This window comes from Syzygium oleosum, unplaced genomic scaffold (genome assembly GCF_021117445.2).
Source record: "Syzygium oleosum isolate NSW1041296 unplaced genomic scaffold, Sole_v2.1 Sole_v2.22, whole genome shotgun sequence".
Taxonomy (NCBI): Eukaryota; Viridiplantae; Streptophyta; class Magnoliopsida; order Myrtales; family Myrtaceae; genus Syzygium; species Syzygium oleosum.
Genome location: NW_026607506.1, coordinates 5,269,840 through 5,292,020, shown reverse-complemented (window position 1 = coordinate 5,292,020; position 22,181 = coordinate 5,269,840). Strand labels below are relative to the sequence as shown.

At 38.5% G+C, this 22,181-nt stretch overlaps 1 protein-coding gene across 1 annotated transcript; it reads right to left on the bottom strand.

The window, feature by feature from the left end:
• Positions 1–8,353: 8,353 nt before the first annotated feature.
• Positions 8,354–10,415, bottom strand: LOC115669787 (scarecrow-like protein 18). Its single transcript, XM_030590911.2, has one exon. It carries the CDS (start codon positions 10,099–10,101, stop codon positions 8,650–8,652), a length of 1,452 nt encoding a protein of 483 aa, XP_030446771.1. The 5' UTR covers positions 10,102–10,415; the 3' UTR covers positions 8,354–8,649.
• Between the last annotated feature and the right edge of the window lie 11,766 nt (positions 10,416–22,181).

The following is a 22,181-nucleotide window of genomic DNA, read 5'->3' as shown; positions in this document are numbered from 1 at the left end:
AAGGCTCGTCAATCAACGATACCCGCAATTTTGTCTATCCAAATAATATATGTGATGTACATACACATATCAGTCGGTAATAGTGCCTGAAAATGAGAATCCTGCTTCCAGACAGTACCCCCCCATTATTTATTGCAGAAAATCTTGACTGTCGCTCTCCTCCTGATCCTCGTCCCCCCTCCTCACCATAGTGTCCAAACCCCACTTCACTTCACTTCACCTCTCTCTCTCTCTCTCTCTCTCTCTCTCACACACACACACACACAAAGTGAACAGAGAAGCACCAGGAAACGCTTGATGTAATCCAGTTTGCAATGATGGGATAAGGATCATATTCACCCAAGAGAATCTATTGAGATCATCTTGGTTTTAAACAAATTAAAATCCTCTTGTTGGTAATTAAATCTATCGCAATGATTGGATATAATGGGTTCATGCGAAATTCATATGCATGTCCATGTCCCGCGCTTTTATTCATGACATGCGGCTATTCGGGACGAGACACACGTTCGACGTGCAAGTCAGCAGGAGTATCATCCAATCCTTTGCATGCTAATCGGATCAATCCTTTCGCTCTTAAATAAGCATGAGGACTCAATCCATAATCTGCCCCATCATCTGCATAGTTTTGTCATGAAATATTTTTTTTGGTAAGGTAAGTATATATATAACTTTCTCAAAACCAATTACAAGCTAAGCTCCAACCAATACCTGACCCTATTAGGACATAACTGTCCAGAAAGGGTCAAGAAAGGTCCAGCAAGGACTATACAAAAACAACAGACAACCTAGCCCCGAGAGAAGAATCGGGAGCACTAAACAAGGCTAATCCAAAACCAGGACCCAAAGGACACTACAAGCCAGAGGAACACGGCAACCTGAGACACCGGACCAAAGGAAACAAGGAAACCAAAGGAAAGAACTAAGAAAAAATGGAAGATGATAGCCCCCAACTCCTTTGTAATCTCCTATTCATTGGCGTGTCTGCAACTCTTCCAAGGGTTGAAGCTTTATCCTTCACCACTTTGATCATATGATTGCGCATGCCAGGAATAAAAATACTCTTGTTGCGGAAGATTGAGTTGTTTCTTTCAGTCCAAATTATATGACAAAGGGCACCAAATGAGAACCTGGTGAGACGGTGAGCAAATGAAGATCCTCCACAAACCTGGAAACTCCAAGAAACTCCAAGAAACAGTGCTTGGTGCACAGTGGCCTTTAAGGGGGGCCTACCAAACAGTAGGGGTGTGCTTGGCAGGCTGATACTTGCACAAATGACTTTTGCTATTGAATCAGAAATATGCACGAAGCAGAGATGCTCTCGCAGAGAGTTGGGGGTTGATATTTTTGGATGTTGATTCTGAGTCTTTTCGGTGAGGCAGAGATTTTCATTGCCGAAGTGTCTCGTTGATTGTGTGACGTTACAGTATCCCTCCAGCTGAGCAAGGTTAACCATCTTTTTTTGCTCTTAATCGGTCAATCAGTCAATCAATCAATCTTGGGTACTTTTCTGCAAGTGATACATTGCCTATCCAATATTTTATGTACACCCTTTTTCTTAATTTCTTTCTCCTTCTGATTACACCAAATTAAACTGTCATTAGTCACGCATCGCATCTTTGAATAGTGTCTTGGCATTTAGATACTGTTGATGGAAAAAATTAAAAAAGAAAAAGAAAACAAACATGCATGTCAGCTGGGGAGTGAAAAGATTTGAACATCTCTGCTATCTTATCAGTATTGACTAGTGGGTTGACTTAAGGTGATCATTGATTGATGCTGCTCTCTCTGTCTCTGTGCGAGAGTGGACCTGTGGATAAAGCTAAGCGCCTTTTGGAATTGCACTTATTGATTAGTCTCTCTCTTGGTGCTAATTTTGACAATTCTCTCAATTGGAACCCAAGTGCGCGACACAGCAGTATATGTACTTCCTGGAGACATCAAGAGCATTATTGAAGGAACTGGTATGAGACATCTGATATATTTGAACAGTAGAAAGGTGCCTCGTTCGTGTGATTGTTATCTAACACATGATGACTATACTAGACATCACTGACCATTCAAATATCCTTGATTATTACAGTTCTTTCACGAATGCAATGCTAAATCCAGGTGTTAATGGATCTGTTGACACCCAAAATTATCCCTGGTAGGAGTGGGCCATTCACAAGTAATAGAAAATATAAAGTACGGCCCACATGGCGAAAATCCGAAAAAGGCCGCAAGTCAGGCCCAGAGGCATTAAGAAGACCTAAGGTAATTATAGACAGGACACATCATAGAGGTGTCGACAAGTTTAAAATCACGAGCCTTGCACGTGACATCGACGAGTTTAAGATCACGAGTTTTGCACATGACGTCGACAAAGTTCAAAATCACGAGCTTTGCACGTGACGTTGACGAATCCAAGATCACAAGCTTTGTACGTGACGTCGACAAGGTTCAAAATCACGAGCTTTGCACGGAATCATGGTAATACGTGACGAAAAATTCATTTACACGTGTCAAAAGGTAAAAATATGATCGTGGGCGTGAAGAATGACAAGAAATAAGGAGACACGTGGAAAAAAATTAGCTATTACGTGATGCCCAAGGAGCGTAAGCGATGTCGACAAGTCGGGAAACGGTTAAAGCGCGAAACGTAAGGAAGTGGAAAACGACTTTCAAGGAGAAGTGTTCAGTCAACAGTTATCAAGTTGCTCTATAAATACTCAAGGATTTCCAACGCAGAAAGGACCTCTCTCTCGTAAACAACACAACATATCTTTTATCTAGCTTTACTTTTAGCGCATTAGGAGTAGTTTTAACTGTAATTTTTAGATTCTGCGTCGTAGATTCAATTCCGACAAGAGTCTTTGTCAGATTCAACATTGTTGATTAAATTCCAATGTTGTGCCACCAGTTCAGCGTCGTTGATTAAATTCCGACGTTATGCTTAGAGTATAGCTGTTGATTAGATTCCAGCCATATTCTCTCAAGTTACGTCATTGATTAAATTCTGGCGTACTTTGAATGTATTGTCGAGTTTGGCATCATATCAAGTCAGGGTGTAAGATCTATTGGGATTAATAAACGCATTTGACATTCTCTGTCCAAGCTTGACTCAAGACCTTGGTCTCCTCTAATAAAATCCGAAACGCAGCATTCGGTAAAATATTTTCGACGGAATAAAAATCGGCGAAACAGGATCATGTGTCATGGGTTTTCTGTAATTTTTTCTTTTTTTATTCGAGGGATTACGCATTCAGAAACTCTAGATACAGATTCGGATCTCGTTTGTTCATGTTTCTTAATTTCGCCAGTTGATTTTCTTTCTTCTATTTTGGGGCCATTCGAGGATCACCTTGATTGCTTGATCTAGCTTTTCGGCTAGGCGAGCATGGGAAAGAAAATGCTATATTTTTCTCCGTCCTTGTTAGTGGATATCTTCCTTCAATCATACTTCTTATTGATGGGAGCCAAGTTATTGACATCACTACATACAAACGTAACTAAATATCACCACCCATCTGGGTGGCGCTGCTGGAGCGCGCACTCTTCCTCTCGCAAAAGATTGAGTGTTCGAATCCCGGGTGCTGCAGGGTGACTTAACCGGTGCACGTGTGTGGTGGCTAGCACGTGTCGCCCCCAGGGTTTACCTCCCGGCTGTCGGCCGTGCGGGGGTTCCCTGGGTTATCAAAAAAAAAAAAACGTAACTAAATATCATTATAAATTATATGTATGTACGTAACCTGCCAATCAGAAGACCGATCTCCAATCAGGGATGGAGAAAAACATGACCACATGAAAAAAAAAACTACTAGTTAAGGTGTAACCCATCATCACCACACAACCATATGTATGATTCATTTCGTCCATCAATAATATTAGTGCATTGAGGAGCACACATCACATCTTGAGTGTGTGTCTGAAGTGGAGCTGAAGTTCAACACTCATGGGCACACGACAGAGGTAGAAAAAATAATTTAGAAAGGAGAAACCCAATAATAACAGATCTCAAGATAGACCAATACACAAATAGGGCATATATTAATGAAGAGGGGTGCCCACAAAACATCCACAGTTAGTATATGTTAATACACATAGGAGGAATATCCTACGGCCTGCTTTTCTGATGCAACACTGAATGATTGAGGGAGCCCCAGACAAAAGTTTAATCGCTTGTGGCGGATCAAAACACTTTGACAGATACTCCCAGTTTGTGTCCCTAATGTGCTCATCACTGAAATATTTATTTGATTTGTCGATCTGAGGGAACAAAAGGTGCGCCAATTACTCATCAATGCCCGTAAAAGATTCAAACTTGAGTTGGTGGGGTTCTTCTCAAGAGGAAACACAGGTCAAAAAGGTTAATACCCAGAGTCAGCTATGGATGGTTGCTGCGTTCATTTTTAAGTCAATGAGTGGACCAGATATAGATGGATTTCTTCTTTAAAGACAGAACAGAAGGAATCTTTTCTCCTTCGCAAATAATGTTGAGATCAAGACACATGTTGGCATCGGAAAAATCACAAATATGCACACATGTCTCGATCTCAAGACCATGTTTGGATATAAGAAGAATCCCGCTATCTATGTACCGTAAGAAAATTCGTGAATGTATATCCTGCAAATTCGCTTCGTCTCATTGATGGCACCCAAAAGAGAGAAGCTCGTTTCTGTCATTAGCATAGAGGATAGAGTTAGTCACCATAGTAAAAAACGTGATGGGGGTCAATATGAAGTTTGAAAATTGTAATGAACTTTGATATATAAAACTCCAAACTATATATAAAACGTGATGGGGGTCACGAAAAACCCTAAACTGGTACATTTATGATAATTTTACTCCGAACTATTTTTTTTACAACAAAAAACTCCAAACTGGTACACCTGTGATAAATTTACCTCAAACTATTTTTTTGACCACCAAAACCCCAAACTGGTACACTTGTGATAATTTTACCCCGAACTAATTTTTTGACCACTAGAAACCCTAAACTTGTACATTTGTGATAAATTTACTCTCCGGTAGTGTCCGTTAAATTGGATTAATATTACGAAAAACCACAAATTGATAAACTTGTGACAAACAGAGGGGTAAAACCCAAAACTGGTACACCTATCAATTACCACTTGTCATTAAACTTAGCAATTTAATATTAAAATTTAACAGAAACTAACGGAGGGTAAATTTGTCACAGGTGTATCAGTTTGGGATTTTTTATGGTCAAAAAATTAGTTCGGGGGTAAAATCGTTACAGGTGTACCAGTGTGGGGTTTTTTGCTGTAAAAAAATAGTTCGGAGTTAAATTGTCATAGATATATCAGTTTAGGATATTTTGTGATCAAAAAAATAATTTAGAGTAAATTTATCGCAAACATATTAATTTGAGATTCGTCTTAGTATTAATCCATATTTATATATCAAAACCATCTCATTTATAACTACGAAGATGCAAAAGCTAACTACCTACTCTAGATCTGCTAGGAGTAAGGAGTGTCTCGCCATGCGACAGAAGTGTTTTTTAACCCTTTTCACGTACAAACCATCTTATCAATGTCAGCGAGTGAACAGAAGGTTTTGAGAAGTGTTTTCAAAATATATAATTCACACACGCAAACCCTAATTTACCGCTCTCACGGCAGCAAGGATCAGAGCTCACTTCTCTCTTTCAAGTAAGTCCTGATCTCCCGAGTGAGTCAAGGGGATGTTCCCTGGTTTCTTTCCTGTGTGGGATGCATGTTTCTGATCCTGTTCATTTTGTGGCTAGGGCTGATCATTCGGCGCAAATGGGTGAAACTTGGGAAGTAAGAGTAAACCGACAATTACTAGAAAATAGGAGGAATCAAGCTATTAGAACACGTTTTCCGGTTATTTTCCTTTTGTTCAACAATCACTGAGATGAACAAGTCACTGCCACCTTCTAGGTCATTGATAGAGACACATTAAGAGCCTGTTTGTTTAGACATAAAAATAAGCAAAAAAAAAGTTATATGTGAATCAACGTATCAATATTGAACTATCGTCAAAGTTTCGGGAGTTTTGGATATTTTCTTTCTTTGCGAGTTTTACGAATGAATGAAATGCTTCATGCTTATGAATTAGAAAGAGAACCCACGTGATCCTTGATATGGAAAGAAAATACTTTGAATATAATGCTATATAGTTTAACACCGGAATACAAAATTGACATATTATGTGTTGATATGACCCACCAACTCAAATGATCTCTTGCATCAACTTGTATATTGATGTTGTAGACTAGTCTTAATATACACAACACTACATGGAATAATCACAGAGAGAGCATTAAGACCGATTTTTATCATTAACACCGAAAACAACGGGTTTTGAATTGTGGCTTGTCTGTTATGATTATAGTATGTTCTCTTTTAATCCACCATTGATGGTACCTATGACTAAAAGGAGTTGATCACAAAAAGAATGGTCAAGGTCAATGACTCGTTTCGGGGGTTTTGGATATTTGTGTAGCTCAAATATCATGCGTCGAGTGGAGTTCAAGCTTTCTATTACTACTCATCATGCGTAAACTTTTCTGCTAATTTGTATTTCTTGTGCTAAAGAAGTACCCAAGTATTTTTTAATCAGATAGCCATTGGAACAACTACACAAACTCAAATCCAAGTTCAAGTCCAAGTAAAGGTTATAAGACAATTTTGAACGCTTTAAAAAAACTCAAGTCGGTTTAGTTCAAACATATCGATCACTCCATGCTGCAACAAAGAAAGATCAAGGTCGACCGAATTAGATTTCCTCCCGAAGTCTACAAATCAAGCAAGCTTAAGCCTTAGCAAATTCGTTTAATGATGCAGCGTATAATCATCGACCCATCTCACTCATACCTGAGAGAGAGAGAGAGAGAGAGAGCGATTATGGGTATATTTAGAAAAGGATGTTTTTTTTTTTTTGGTCGGTATTTAGAAAAGGATGTTAAAGAGTGGGATTTGCTCTAAAGCCATAAGCAAGAGACAAAGCCTAAGAATTAATAAATAAATAATGAAGTGGAGGTGGTCCTGGAAAAACCGCAGGAACCGAGAGATACCAAAGCACAAGTGTGCCTTCAAAAAGGTTGCAGGGTCCTAGGGGAGGCAAAGGGTGGGCAGTGGTAGCCTCTATTTTGACAACTTTCATGGTTTTGTTGAGGGGGACACAGGGCATAAATTAGGGATTGTTTGGTTCCTAATAATAATTTTAATATACTATTATAATGCCCCCCTTCAATCTCAAAAAGACAAGTGCAAAAATAACAGTTTGTATCACACGGTTGTTTGTTCTTCCCTCAAAACAAGAACCCTCATGCAAACTCACTCATCACTCTCGCTACTCTTTTCTCAGTAAGACCAGAACCCCATGCAATGCTCTACATATACCGACATAAAATCTGCAAACTTAACATGCTAACCAGTCTGGCAAACTATAGGAGGGGTCTATAAGTAAACGGGTCATATTCCGTACTTTGTAAAAGTCTACCATGATTATTGTGAATGCTAATTTTGTAAATCAAACTTAACATTTCCAATCGTACTCAAATCGATATATTTATAAGAGAGAGACTAAGAGAGATGGGGAGAGAGAGAGAGAGAGAGAGAGAGAGAGAGAGAGAGAATTTCAGCTGACAAGAATGGCACATTTTCGTGATAAAGAAGGCAGTCACCGCCATCACATCGATTGCGATTAAATTAATTGAGAGAAAGATCAGGAGATAAGACTTTCGATCAATAATAAACAAAACACATCATCATCATCATCGTCGTCGTCGTCGTCCAAAATAAAGGAGGCATCATTCAGCATTAAGAAATTTCGATGGAAGGGAAAAAGAGTCACTCCACAGCACACTGACAACAACAGTGCAAAGAAAAGCACAAACACAAAAACCATCTAGAAAATTAATGGTGCTTCAACCATTCAAAATCGGCTACTTCCATTTAATCGCATAAAATACAAATATGCTCCACAACAGTGGCAACCAAAGTGGAGTTCGTACATTACAGTCCTAATTTAACAATACAAAACAAAACAAAGAAAAACATTTTAGAGAGAGAGAGAGAGAGAGAGGATTAGTGGCCAAATATAAAAGGGTAAACAAGTATATTAGTACACTAAAACTATAAAAATCGCATATAAGAATTGAGTTTTTCAGTTCTTCAAGATAAAAATGGGGAAAGAACCGGCTGATCAAACGAAGGTTGCGCATGGCGATGTAGTAGCGAGGACGTCCACGTTGAGCTAGCTGGTCAATCTGATGATTTCGTCTCGCGATCCATGCTTCTTCTTCTCTCAGAAACTTCTCATGCAACAAACAACCCCAACCATGCATGCAAAATCTTGTTTTAGGTCAAGTTTCGCGTATGGTAGATCAAATTGAGACTAAGCTAAAGTTAGCTTCTACTCTTCTTGTTCCTAGTTCTAAAGAGGTTCTTGATTCACGCAGGTACAACCTCTCCGAATCAGCAAAAGCCCTCATCCTTTTCTTTTGCTTCTTTTGGGCTCTCTATTTTTCTGGGATTGAGATAGCTTGAGCCTATAGCCTCTCTAAAACTGTAATATACAAGATAGAAGGAAAGAAAGAGCGAAGTGGGGTTATAATTATATGAAGGGTTTGATGAGCAATTGATATTGTGAATTGGTGAGTGAGTGAGTGATCATCAGCGCCAAGAAGAGACTGTGAAGAGGGCTCTACTTTGCCACCCAAGAAACACAGAGCTGTTCCTGATCTGCAGCTGGTAACCCTCGGATGGGTAATGGAGCCTCAAGAGCAGCTTGGCCTGAGACAGAGCGAAAGGGCTCAAGGGCACGTTCACGAAGCCGGAGCTTCGGAGCAGGACCTCCCAGGACTCAAACCTCTCGTGTCTCTCCCGCCTCCGCTCGCCTTCCTCCCCGATGATGTCCGCTATCTCGTGCCCAAACCACGCCTGCTCCAGCGCCAGCCGCTCCCGGCTGCTCGGTGGCAGTGTCGCTTCAAGCGAATCGAACACCGCCGTGTAGTGGTCCAGCGCCTCCACAAACCGCTGCAGGAACATTGGGTGGTTGTGGCTCGCCTCCCGCTCCGCCACCGTCACCACCCTCGGCCTCAGAGCCTTGATCTTCCTTAGGAAGATCGATACATCGCGCGCGTTGTCCTTCAGGAGTCGGTGCAGGCACAAGACGCAGTTCACGGCGAGGACCTCGTCAGGGAGGGCCGAGATCTCCGAGGGGATCGCCGCGTGGAGGGCGACCGAAAGGGCGTCGTGTGGGAGCAGGAGGGGGCAGAATTGGAACTCAAGCCCCAGGGACTGGGCGAACTTGGAGAGCCGGTCGCCCGTGCGGTGAAGGGCCTCCAGGTCGTGGCCGGCCCCGGTGATTCGTAGCGTCGGAGGGAGAAGTAGAGCATTTCTGTCGTTAGTGCTTGATCGCTCCACAATGGCCTGCATCAATGGAGGCCATTGGACTCCATGCATGATGTCCAAGTCCACTATGTGGACGGCTCGCTGTCCATCGATGGCCTCCAAAATCGCCTGGTTCGCCGTCAGGTGGCTGAACCGGATGAAGGGCGTGACCTGGTTTAGGGTTAGGTAACACGATTGCAGGACGCTCGGGTCCGATCCCTGCCCGGGCCTAACAGTGGAATCCACGCTGAATCCCAAGACAGTACTGCTGCTGTTGCTCCTGTAAGGGAAAAGAAGGGAACTGCTGTTGGGGGGCGCGGTGGCAGCCACGGCGGAGCGGTGGAGGCGGAGGGAGAGGGCGCGGGAGAACTGGTGGACGAGCCGCTCGGTGGAGTCGCCGTAGGGGGAGGAGTTGGCGGAGAGGATGGAGATGAGGCGGTGCGCAGCAGCGAAGTTGGAGAGGGAGAGGAGCTCCGCGCAGGTGATGAGCAATTGGCGGGTGTTAATGACAGAGGACGACGGAGACGGCGATGACGTGGACGGCAGCGTGGGGAATGAAGATGGAGAGGGGAGGGCAGGTGGAGGGTGGTGGTGGGGAATGAGGTGGTGGTGGTGGTGGTGATACTGATGATGATGCAGATCTGAGGGCGAGTTTGAGTGATGATGATGATGATGATGATGGTCTTGTTCCTCTTCTTCATGGGAATTATTAGAGCTGAAAGAGCCCAACATAATTCCTAAGCCTACATATGCTAGTTAGCTACTAGCACCACCATGGATATATATACATGTGTGGACTATGGAGCTAGGGTTTTAGCTAGAGAGAGATGATGGGTGAAAATGAGGAGAATTGGGTTTCCTTTTTCTTGGCCAGTTCTCTCAGGTGATTCTATTTACCTTTGGCTTGAAGAACAACTATATGAAGCTGATCGAGGAGGAGGAGGAGGAGGAGGAGGAGGGAGGGAGGGAGGGATTGGAGTGGTGACAGGACATGTAATGAACCCGCCACACACAAAGGGCATCAGAAGCAGAGAGAGAGAGAGAGAGAGAGAGAGAGAGAGAGAGAGGAGAGAAGAGAGAGAGAGAAAGCTTAGGAATTAGTAATGGCAGCACTCTGGATGTTTCTGTTCTCTCCCAACACCAGCAAACAGCAACAAAGGAAACTTGGTTCTTATTTAAATATACTTTCCCTTTTTATATGTTATACGCTTTGTATTATATGCTGATCCAGAGGAGCATTTAATGCAAGCCGGTGTGCCTTGCTCGAAAGGCTTATGTGGACTAAATCTAAGCGAATCGACTCATTTTCTTTTCTTAAAAGTGCTGATAGCAAGATAAAGACTGTACGAAAGTGACATGATAAATTATAAACGTGCATACTCACTGTGAGGGTTTGAGACATTGCTTCACAAAGCAATCCTTGTTCCTCAAACATATATATGTTTTCAATGTCTTTTGATAACGTGCGTATAATTGGTGAATTATGTCACATGAATAATATGTATGTAGTGGTTTATATATCTAGTGTACCTCATGACTTAGTAGACATGAACTAGGGCTCTTTCCCAAATTATCAAATTTCAATTGCAAGTACCAATAAGCAGCATCACAGTCGATAATATATTGGATGAGATTCCCAGCTTTTATCAATGTATAGAATATATATCAAGGGAGAAAATCTTGTAGATTTATCGGATGTTACGTGTTTATAATTGTGGAGATATCATTGATAGGACAGATACTTTTGATGAATCAGAATATCAGATGTCATGTATTCCAAAGACTCTTATGGGAATATGTTGGTGCAATTAAATACCTACTTTGCATTAGAAGGGAATTGGAGGCTCATAGAAAGAATAATTTAGGTACACATGTGAGGATGTCACAGGTGAATATAATCAACATGGGATAATTTATATAGTATGAAACAAATAATATATGCTATTGAGTACTCATAAAGTAATAGCTAGTGAAATTGGGTTGAGCCAAATACTTTCTTAATGTCTTGAGACTTGGGCTCTCTCTTTAATCTCCATGTCCAGATACTTTTTCGGCATCGTGGTCATGTTGTATTCTGATTTATCTTTTGGACATGAAATGAATTCAATTTCCTTAGCTAATCAAGGACAAGTCATACAGATTTTGACTTGAGAGATTTACACTAAATCGCTTTCTGCATGATCTTAAGAGATAACAAATCTTATATCACCCTCTCCCCCTTTCCATTTCTCTAAATCCACGTTCATTCAAGTACCGCAAAAGAGGAGAAAATTTCACCAGTTATCACTAAACATTGAATTGCAATAAAATGGGCAAAGATTAATTCAAGTGCCAAATGCAATAAGGTTTCAATTTTCTTTCCAAATCCGTGCACTTTAATTGAAATCCAACCAATCATCTAGCAGCAAAGTGTTGACATGGCATGCATAGGGTTGTTGACACCCTCTGCCTCCACTAGTAGAGGGTCTTCAACCGCCTATCATCGCTAATGGCAGCAGTCACCCTCTTTTCACTGTGAAAGGGGAAGAGGGCTTGCCAAACCTCTGCTATCATCCAAGCTAGGTGCTCATATCTTATGCACGCAGTAGAAACCCTAAGTAATAATTGCAAAACATATAAAAAAAATTATATGTTAACCTATAGTCTTCGATATCTATGTGGCTTTTGCACGCGTCTTCTCCTGCTGTGGATGAAAGAACACCTTTTGGTCGTACCATATGAATAAATTAGCAACTCCTAGTGGAAAAAATAGGTAATTTATTTGTCAGACTATAACAACAGAGTAAAACAGAAAGCTTTGCTGCGTACTTGCCACGTGGCAAGTTGATTGAGGGGCAACTACAAAAAAAAAAGAAAAGAATAGCCCAGTCCGAGAAAATAACCACAAATAAGAATACCAAATATTAAAAAGTGATGGGATAGTTGATATTAGATAACTAACGTACATTCAAGCAATTGACGAATCAAGACGAAAAAAAAAATAAAAACATCTTATTACAAAAGTTAAAAAACTTAAAGAATTACTTAAATTCATAACTATGGAATATATAATTAACATCTAAATTAGAAACCACATTCAAATTATAAATAAATTGAAGATTTCTTTAAAAAAATACAAAATATTAAAAAAATATTAAAATTAACATCTAGATAATAAACAAGTATATTGTACTGAAGAAATTTTTTTTAAAATGAGATGCATTCAATTATCCAAAATTAATTATATACAAATAACAAGCAATGCAATGCATCTCTGATCTTCCAATCAAGATAAAATAGCCGTGATCAAGTATAAGTCTCATTTATATTGGATCTATAGTTGAATATGCTATTGATGGATAAAGAAAAACTATAATCAAAATAAAGAGAGATTGCAATTGTGTTATTAAAATGGAAAACAAAAGGAATGTGACGAAACGATAAGTAAATAGATTTTATTGATGGTTAGGATGCTTAGCATGAATTGGCCATACTATTTCCATTGCACTGCATTACATTACCCATTGATAAATGGATGATTGATGCAATACATTATTTGAGAACCATTTTCTTATGAAACTTTCAAACTATATTAAACAGTAAATTGTGTTCATGCATGCCATGTGTGTAACTAAGCAGAAGCTCGCCGTCTTGTATGTATGGGTCATGAACGGTCCAATACAAGAAAAAAGAAGAGAGCGTTCAAGGGGTTTCTCCCCGAGTTGTTTCGATTTTTCCCATAGAGAAGCGGATTTGTTACCTTGATATATAGAGGCTCTCCTTCTTAGATATAGTAATACCCCTACCTAGTCAAGTCTTGACGGCCATTCAGGCTTACCTATACTAGGGCCTCTACCCATCATCGGCATGCTCACCCATCACTCTCTTCACAGCTCGATCGCCAATAAGGGCTAGCGAGTGCTTAAAGCATTGAAAATTTTTATCCTAGCCGATGTTCATTTTGTGATTCTAACTTCTTGAAAGGGTTCAACGCTCAACCTCTCGCTCGACTGTGCTCTGTATTTTTTTTTCTTGCTTGCTCTGCGGTTCATTTTGAGCCACGTGGCACACTCTTGGGCAAGCTTTATTAGGCAATCTTTTTTTAATAATCATTTCAGGAAATCTCTAGCTCTCGTACATATATTGTTTATGCGCGCACGCACATATATATATTCGATTTCAAATCTTTTGTGTGTATAGATATATTGATTCTCTTTATAAATAATTGTATTTTGATAAAATATTCCATGATCGCATATTTTGATAAAATTTTCATGATTGCACATATTTTGATAAATTAGGTGAAAAAAGTTATAATCCATGATAAAATATTCCATGATCGTACATATTTTGATAATTTTTTTTAAATAATTGTATTTTTTTCTATTGAAATTTCTATGTAAAAATGAAGCTGAAAAGAGGAAAATTAAATGTTAACAAGGCTTTTCACACATCTAAGTTGTAAAAAGAAGAAAATTAAAGAGAAACATAAAATCTCAAAATGTTATATTGCAGATATTTCAATAAATCTCTAATCCCACGTCTCTATTTCTTATGCATGTATTGTTTCTTTATATATAGATTCTATGTTAAAATATCTATAAAAATAAGGCTGAAAGTTATATTCCATGATTGTGAATATTTTATAATATAAATAATTAATAATAAATTACTCATTAGTACAAATAGTTTATTGAAAAGGACAATCACTTTAAAAGGACTCTATGACATGATAGTACATAATGCGTCAATAAATGATGTTAGAGTAGCATTAAACATTATATAAGAAGACACCTATATTTGATAAATAAATGGCATTAGAGGATCAATAAAAACAGTCATCGCTAACGAATTATAACTCAAATAGTTCAAATAATTGGGTATTACAAAGTTAATGAAATAATTATAATAAATAAATCAAAGAACCATCACTACAAAAATTTATAGTATACTTTTGAAAGGTCGTATTACATGATCGTACATATTTCATTAATAAATATGACTAATAGCGTAATTTGTGGTAATCCTTATGATTATGCACAATTAGAATTGACTCATATAATTTTACAATTTGAATATTGTTAAAGAGTTGAAAAATATATAAATATGCAATATAGATGGTGTTTTCAAAATCAATGATATCATAAAAGGAACTATATGTAACTTGATAGCTCGAATTTGAAGATTTAGTGATATTATAGAAGGAAACATATGCCTTTATTGCCATCTTTGTACATAGATATGAATTAACTCTAATGAGATTTCTTAATACATATATTAACATATTAATTGTCAACAAGAACAGAAAACAAAATTAAGGGCTTTTTTATTTCACTGAAAAATTTCTTGTCGCTGAAAAATGTTATCATAAAATTCAATTTCAGAGAATTTGAAGCATATTTTTGCATATATTTGTGTTGAAAGCAAGTTGAAAAATCAATCTTCTTTGTTTATTATGCAATTCATTGAAGTAACAAGAGTTTACAAAAAAAAATTATGAAATCGTATTGTAAAAATATTGTATATCATTTTTTTTGAAATATAATACTAGACAAGATTTGTGAAAAAAACTGATGAAAACATAGAGAACCAAGAATATAGGAAATCGACAGGGAGGGACATATTCCTTTCACTTAAACCCGCAACAAGAAATAAAAGATATCGATTTTCTTCCTGCTAATAGGGAAGTTGTTACTCCCAATCTAAATTTATTGTTTTTAGTCCATAGAAGACACTTTTCGTCGATTAAGTAGTTTTCCACCTTTCAAACTTCGGAAAGTCCGAAAACAACTTCCTAGAAATGCATTTTCATCAAACAAACTGACCCTAATGGTACGTTAGTTTAAAACGTCCATATATGATATAATTAATCATCAAAGATTATTCCCATTACTTTATAATAGGCGAGAACAAATATAAAAATCAACACAAAACACAGCGCAAATCAACTTTTCTATATCATGTATCCCAGCATAAACAAGTAAAATGAGTTTAATAAACCGCGGATTGCGTCCCCGCATCTTTTGCCATAAGATAGTAGCCGAGTCACGCGTGTGCTCATCCTAATGAGGGGGAGAAAAAAGAGAGAAAGCTTAAGCAAAGTAATTAATTAAGAAAAAAAATTGACTTTGCAACGTCCAATCAGAAGGCGACAATCTCATCTTGGTCCGTGGAGGGAGATGCAAGAATGGTGTGCAATGGAACCTTGGTGCGACAAATAATACCGAAAATAATATCCCTTGTCTCAGAAAACCACTCTTGGGATTTGAGTATTCTGGTGCAACTTGTGCCCCCCTTTATTAACCATTATTTAATTTATTTATTTAAATTAATAAAGCCAAAAAGGGGAGATGCTTACCAGTCATTACAAAAAGATCATGCACAAGAATCTTTATAGTTTATAGGCTATCAAGGGGGTGTGCCCAAGATTAAGGTATATTTAAAGGGGTAAGATATGTAGGATGCTTTTCGACCGCCACTAGTTGTGGACGATTAGGAATGAAACCAATTGATTCGAGCCTTTTATTTTGTTCATCTCATATTTCAATTGTTTTCTGAGGGTATGAACATAAATATTTCCGAGCATAAAGGAGCATGGTATGTATGTGTTATCTTGTAAAAACAAGAGAATGTTCCGATTAAAAATCTTGTTGAGGAACATGTTTCGAACTGAGTTTGTTTGTTTGTTGAAATGGGATTAGGCTCTTAAGAGAAAATTCGTACATAATCATCTTCAGGTAAGCTTATAGCGCTCCGTTTACACACCATTAGGGTTTTAAATGAATAACGATATGGATGATGACATGCTAACTCTCTTATCTAATAGCTTGATTTCCTTTACCTACCAAATGTAACTATATACTTTTTCATTCGTACAACATAAGATTATCTTGAATTCTTACATGTGTATACATGCACATTTTGGGCATGCATAACCCTAACTTGCTCATGTACGTCGTGAATATAATATTTACTGCCTCTGTTGGCATGCATGTAAGCAAGCTCTGCACGGAAACGTCGGTAACAAGTCATCTAGACCAAACTATAGTTGAGCAAAGGTGTTAAAATATATTTTCCAAGCTTGTACTTACATTGGGTAAAAAAGTGAGGGAAATCCCATGCAAACGAACACCATAAATTGCTCTAGCCATGTAAAATAAAGAAAAATGTAGGATGTATTTATATATTAAACCACGCATTCGTTAACAGCTTAAACTTTTAGAACAGTTGACAAATGTTTCACAAAATCTCATATGGTATCAGAATAGGAGGTCCTGAGTTAGAATCTTTTCAAACCCCATTTGCCTCCCATATTAAGACCCCGTTTGGTTCAACTTTGGGAAGGGGCTTTCGAGGCCGAAAGCCCCTTTCCAAAATGCTGAACTCCAATTTTTTATCCCCAAACTACCCTCACTTATTTTGGCTTATTCTGATTTTGCCCCTCTTGTTACTGTTCATCTTCTTCGTGAGGCGGCCGGCAAGAGAGGCCGGCGAGGGCGTCCGACACCGGATTGGGCCGGCGAGGTCGCACGACCTAGGCGACGGTCGAGCGCCGCCGGCCTGGGTTGCACGAGGCCATCTGCCACTTGGGTCGCGGGACCACAAGCGACCATCGCTTGGGTCGCTCGACTCAGGCGGTCGTCGCCTGGGTCACTCGACCCTCGCCGAGGGTCGCCCGACCTCGGGTGACGGCCGCTGGAGCAAGATCTAGCTCGCCAGCGACCATAGGCCTCGCCGGCTCTAGTGAAGGGTAGGGTAGGTTTTTTTTTTTAAATAAAAAAGATAATTCCCAAAGCCCCTTTGCAAATTTTTTTTACCAAACACCACTTGTGCCAAAGTAGCTTTACAAAGAATTTTTTACCAAACACCATTTGCATTTCCCCTAGGGGCTTTAACCTAAAAGTATTTGCATTCCTCTAAGTAGCATTTAGAAAGTTGAACCAAACGGGCCCTAAATACGTCTACGCTTAGTATTAGGCAAAAATGACCAAACTAAGCATAAGGAGGAGTGATGGAATATTTAAATATTAATATACACTCATCTAGCAGCTCTGTTTATTGAATTATATGGGTGGGTCTCAATTGGATATTGAAATAATTTAGACGACAATGCATTGATTCATTAATTTTTTCGAATATCCAATAAAAGTTTGCAACGTCTATCACTTAGTAACAAGTTTTAGGAAAGTTTTCTTCATACATGCAACATTGCTGGAAAAGACTATCAAAATTGTACTTGTTTTCATCGTTTAAAGCTCATCTCCTTCTCTAACTCAAATCTACATCGCTTGAAAAAATTTATTTTCTATAGGTCAGGAGTATGAGTGAAGGGATTCAGTTACTTGGAGGCTAATGAAACACTTTGCAAGCCACCTTCAGCCAACGCATTTGGTGGAATTTGAACAAGTGACCTTCAGTTTCTGGGCAAGAAATTCACTAATGTCCCTAAATCAACTATGCCAACTCTGAAGAGTTCACTTGAATAAAAAATTACACCACTCTGTAATCTCTCTATTTGATAGCTTAAAAATCTATGAGTAGGATTTTCTTTTCTTACATGACATAAGAGCCAGCGCCTTGTCCTTCATGCCCCTTCAACAATTCGTTGCGCGCATAGTTCCTCTTCATCTAATTTCTCATTCTTTAACTACAAAATGCAAGATAATTGCCTCATTGTTCTGTGAATATATTCCGACTTGCACTTCATATGCAAGGCAATTGCATCACGATATAAGTTCCGACCTATTTTTTGTATTGTGATTAATTCTACAGAACTATGTTCATAGAACGACATTATACATGTTATATGCTGCAAGAATAACAAGATAGGTTTCCATGAAAGGGGGGAAAATCAATAGAGTAAAATAGGCAAAGGGAAAGAAGAGGATTGAAATGGAGAACAGAGGAACGTGCCGATTCTTGCTGGGTACTGACACTTGTTTTTGCTGGTTTGTCTCTTAGTTCGTGGCTTTTCATTTCAAATGGATGGGATTGAAAGATGGATGGGAACGATGACTTCCTCCCCCACGTGGAGTAGGAATCACTCCCTCCCCTTGTCACCAAAATTATGTCTATAGATAAATTTACATTAGAATTACTTATTTAAACGATATTTCTCTCTTCCCACGTAAGTCGGTCCCTTCCACACGCATAACTCAGCTCGATATTGTGAAATGGACGCGGCTTTTATATATTGTGAGCCAATTTTTATGAACTCACCATGATCAATGAACTTGAGAGAAATGTACCAGAATTAGGAAGTCATCAGTTGAATGGAGACTACATATACGTAAGGCACATTATAATCATGTATTTAAATGATGTGGGGTTATTCCTAACAACTATATTCAAGAAAACAAAATTACTGAAAAGCAAATTATCACTTGGTTTGTTCTTCAAATCATTTTCCTAACCGCAAGTCAAAGCTCAAAGAACCCATCTGGTGATTCCCATTTGCTTTTGTTCATGCAATGGTTCTCATAAGATGAACTTATTATTATTATTATTATTTTTTCTTGCTAGAATAAGACGGAGCTACTTAGTAATGCCGAATAGGAACGTTTCCTACTATGACAAGTTTGTATCGGTGTCATAAGCTTGGTGAGACGAGCATTGAGTCTCGTCTATGAATTTATAGAGATAATTTCAATTTTTAGAAATGTGGTGGCTGGAGATACCGGAATATGAAATTGTTGTCTCCGGAATATTTAAGACATTTCAATTGCTTCGTCTCTTTCCTGTTTGACTTGAGGATTATCAGAATCTGCATTGCAATAATGTCATGGAGAAGAGGGATTTGATGTGACATGCAGACGAAGAGCATGCCTTAATATGAATACTTGGGTCCAAATGCCTTCATTAACTAGAAGCCAAGAAAGTGATGCGAATTTCGTCACAAATGTTTTCTCATACCCTAATTACATGTGTTCTCTCTTTGAAAGAGAGAAGGAGAGATTATTGGCTCGAATATTAACTTGACTTAATGTAGTTGAAAAAATAAAATAGAAGTTTTCTCTGTATGTAATTTGATGGACTCATCTACTTATTACATACAAACCCATCTTTCCATTCTTCTTCTTTTTTCTCCTTATTGTTGCCCCCCCTTTTTTTCTGGCTTCGTAGGGTAAATGCTAATTCTTTCCGGGAGAGATTCTCCAAGAGGCCAAGGCACTTGCTAAACCTAATCAAACAGGAAATTTTCAGTGACTTTTTGGGAAGACCAAGAGATCGTAAGAATTCAGTGGCTTTTTTTGGTTATGCAATAATCACTTTGGTGGTGTGACCCCCCAAAAAGAAAAAAAATCACATCGGGGCTATAGGGGGACGTAGGGCTTTGCTTGCTGTCAGTGAAAACTCACCAGTTTGTGCAAAAGAGTCAGGAAAAATGATGATTCGCACAAGCAATCAATCCCTTCAACTCTTCTGTCCCCAAGCCTCTCACGCACGTGTGTTGCCCGAATGGCTGCTTTCTTTTTTCTTATTTTCTTGAAGAAAAGTCCACTAGGGTATCTGGGACATGCAAGCCCCACTGGGTGAACTTTATTTTGGCAAGAGTCGGTGAGAAAATGTGGAACTTCCCTATTGAAAAAAGAAGAGAGAGAGAGAGAGAGAGAGAGAGCCTAAGGACCACCACCACACATGCATGCAGGACGACCTTTCAATTCGTCACATCTATTCACTCCTTATAAAGTTCGTAGCCCTAGCTCTGAATCTGTATTTGGCTTCTCCCCTACAAGATCTTTATCAGATAGGATCAAATGAAAATGGAGAAAACCACCAGCAAACAGTAATGGAATGTTTTAGGGACAGAGGATTTGAATGCTCAAGGATGGCATTTTAGGCCCTGTAAAGATTCCTTAGAAACAAGGTAGAGAGCTCATTAGGGTTTGAGAGAAGAGATCCCGGAGATCCTTTGTCTCGTCCCACAAGACAAAGATGCGTTTCCAATTGTAAATTGTAGATGATCATGGACAGATATATGCGCTCTCGCTATATAAATGAGGAAAATATATAGCGATTGTCCTGTTTCAGATAATTTTTCAATTATGTATGTCGAAATTATGTGGAACAAGAGTCTAAATTATGATTTCTATGGAGTAATTATAAGTGCGGTTATTAAAACAAGTTCGTCGTGTTCAAGTATTCAATTAGTGGTATATCAATCATATTTTTGTCATTGAATCAACTTAAGCGTAAGAGGGAGACTTTAAGTTACGAATATATTTCGTATCATCTTCTCATAGATCATATTTTTTATTTAGACATTCTAAAATATCAAATTAGGAAAAATGAAATTTTTTTTTTTTTTGATAACCCAGGGAACCCCCGCACGGCCGACAGCCGGGGAGTAAATCCTGGGGGCGACACGTACTAGCCACCACACACGTGCCACCGGTTAAGTCACCCTGCAGCGCCCGGGATTCGAATACTCAACCTTTTGCGAGAGGAAGAGTGCGCGCTCCAGCAACGCCACCCAGGTGGGTGGTGAAAATTTATTATCTTCACTAAATTAAAAAGTATAGAAGATGCCAATGTAGAGAAAATGAACCACATATAATCATCATACAAGGACTGGGATACATAATTGATGTGGAATAATGTTACAAATTCAAGGGGTACATCAAAATGACAATAGAAAATGTAGGAAAAAGATTTCTTCAAGATAGCTATTTCCCACATATGATGCAAACGGCTGCACGTAAAATACTAACTCCAGGAGGATATAATGCATACATAAGAACAAAATATGGATGCACTTTATAGTATTCTCCAACCATGAATTCAAGAGAAATATAGTATCGTGGAGATGAATATGAAAGTGAAAAAAAAAATGAAATTGTCGTTATTTTTCTCAGCCTTCTTGGGTCTAATTGAAGACTCAACAAACTGAATGGGTTATGTTAATTTTGAAGAGTTGTGACTCTTTCGATATAACTTTGAATGTTGCATTTCTTGGAAGGTCACAAAAGAACCTCTTCGGTGCATCATACATTGTGTAACAAAATGGTTCCTACATATTGTACCTTTTGAAACAAAATTGTTCCTTGCATCATCTCATGCAACAATGACACCATTTCGCGTTCACAACCAATCGAGTCATCGGTCTAAGTTTAATTAACCTAGTATTTCCTTCTTTCTTTTTCCTCTTCTTCAAAATAAAAGGTATTAAGTACAAACAATACAAAAACCAATCATACTGAATAATATTAGTAATCTCATTACATATATATAATGCAACAATAACCATCAAAATGGTGTAATCACATCTAATCACACGAGATTATATAAACTACAAATCCAAAAATAAAAACCCTACAAGCCCATTAAACTTGCATCGAATCATATCGGGTAATACATCCAATCATGTTTAATCATTTCGTTAAGGGATAGTGCATCAAAGAACAGGTGGTTGAACTTGTTCATATCTCATATCACATTGGCAAAAAAAAATTTATTCATATCATCAATAATGACTGAAAACAACTATTTTTAAATAAGGAAAAAGTCACAAAAAATTTCAAATTATACCCACTGTAACACATTTACCTTGAAATTTTTCTTGTTACATCAAAAACCCCAAACTATGTCACTATGAGACATTTACCCTAAGCATTTTCTCATGACGTAAAAACCTCCAAACTTGTATTTAGGTGACATCCATCAAGATTTCAATAGATGATTTTTCAGCTAAAACAACTTCGTTTATAATTCACTTAAGCCACTTGAGCGCCATGTCAATACCGTTTACTTTCTTATGTCCATTTTGGCAGATTTTTAATGGTTGTCATTGACAGAATTTTGATGGAGAGTAAATGTATCACACAGGTACAAAT

Excerpts from the sequence above, each read along its gene's own strand:
- LOC115669787 (XM_030590911.2), bottom strand. The coding sequence starts at position 10,101 with ATGTTGGGCTCTTTCAGCTCTAATAATTCCCATGAAGAAGAGGAACAA.